The sequence below is a fragment of the Neopelma chrysocephalum genome, unplaced genomic scaffold (genome assembly GCF_003984885.1).
Source record: "Neopelma chrysocephalum unplaced genomic scaffold, ASM398488v2 Primary Assembly neopelma1_65866, whole genome shotgun sequence".
NCBI classification, from domain to species: Eukaryota; Metazoa; Chordata; class Aves; order Passeriformes; family Pipridae; genus Neopelma; species Neopelma chrysocephalum.
The window spans coordinates 109-1,124 of record NW_020907460.1 but is presented as its reverse complement, the minus strand read 5'-3'; the positions used below and the strand labels follow the sequence as shown (position 1 = coordinate 1,124).

The 1,016-nt window shown below is 66.8% G+C and overlaps 1 protein-coding gene across 1 annotated transcript; it reads left to right on the top strand.

The window, feature by feature from the left end:
- Nucleotides 1-5: 5 nt before the first annotated feature.
- Nucleotides 6-796, top strand: LOC113979289 (voltage-dependent L-type calcium channel subunit alpha-1D-like; the record flags this gene model as incomplete). The annotated part of the gene is made up of 3 exons (XM_027706730.1): nt 6-11; nt 147-238; nt 637-796. Coding segments are annotated over 3 exons (258 nt in total), but the record flags the coding sequence as incomplete, so codon positions are not given.
- Between the last annotated feature and the right edge of the window lie 220 nt (nt 797-1,016).

The window sequence follows — 1,016 nt, the reverse complement described above, 5'->3', positions numbered from 1 at the left end:
TCGGGATGCAGGTGAGGGTCTGGGGGGGTTGTGGGGGATCTGGGGGGGTGTGAGGGGTCCGGGGGGGGCATGGGGGGCCCGGGGGGGCGTGGGGGGCGTGGGGGGGTTGGTCCTGCAAGCTCCCAGCCCCCCCTGTGCCCCCCCAGACCTTCGGGAAGGTGGCCCTGCAGGACGGGACCCAGATCAACCGCAACAACAACTTCCAGACCTTCCCCCAGGCCGTGCTGCTGCTCTTCAGGTGGGGACGGGGGGGTCCGGGGGGGCCTCGGGGGGGTTCTATGGGGGCTCTGAGGGGGTCCTATGGGGGCTCAGGGGGGTCCCATGGGTGCTTGGGGGGGGCCCAAGGGGGCTGGGGGGGGTCCTATAGGGGCTGGGGGGGTTCCATAGGGGCTCAGGTGTACCTGGGGGGTTCAGGTGTACCTGGGGGTGGTTCAGGTGTACCTGTGGGGTTCAGGTGGTTCAGGTGTACCTGGGCAGGGTTCAGGTGTACCTGTGTGCCCAGGTGTGCCACGGGGGAAGCCTGGCAGGAGATCATGCTGGCCAGCCTGGGGGTGTTCAGGTGGCTCAGGTGTACCTGTGGGTGTCCAGGTGTACCTGGGGGTTGTTCAGGTGGTTCAGGTGTACCTGTGTGCCCAGGTGTGCCACAGGAGAAGCCTGGCAGGAGATCATGCTGGCCAGCCTGCCGGGCAAACGCTGCGACCCCGAGTCGGACGCGGAGCCGGGGGAGGAGTTCACCTGCGGCAGCAACTTCGCCATCGCTTATTTCATCAGCTTCTTCATGCTCTGCGCATTCCTGGTGAGACCCCACAACGCTGCCCCACAGAACCACTGCCCCACAGAGACACTGCCCCACAGAGCCACTGCCCCACGGTGACACTGCCCCACAGCACCCCTGCCCCATGGCACCACTGCCCCACAGTGCTACTGTCCCACAGCACCACTGCCCCACAGAGACATTGCCCCACAGTGACACTGCCCCACAGAGACACTGCCCCACAGTGACACTGCCCCACGGT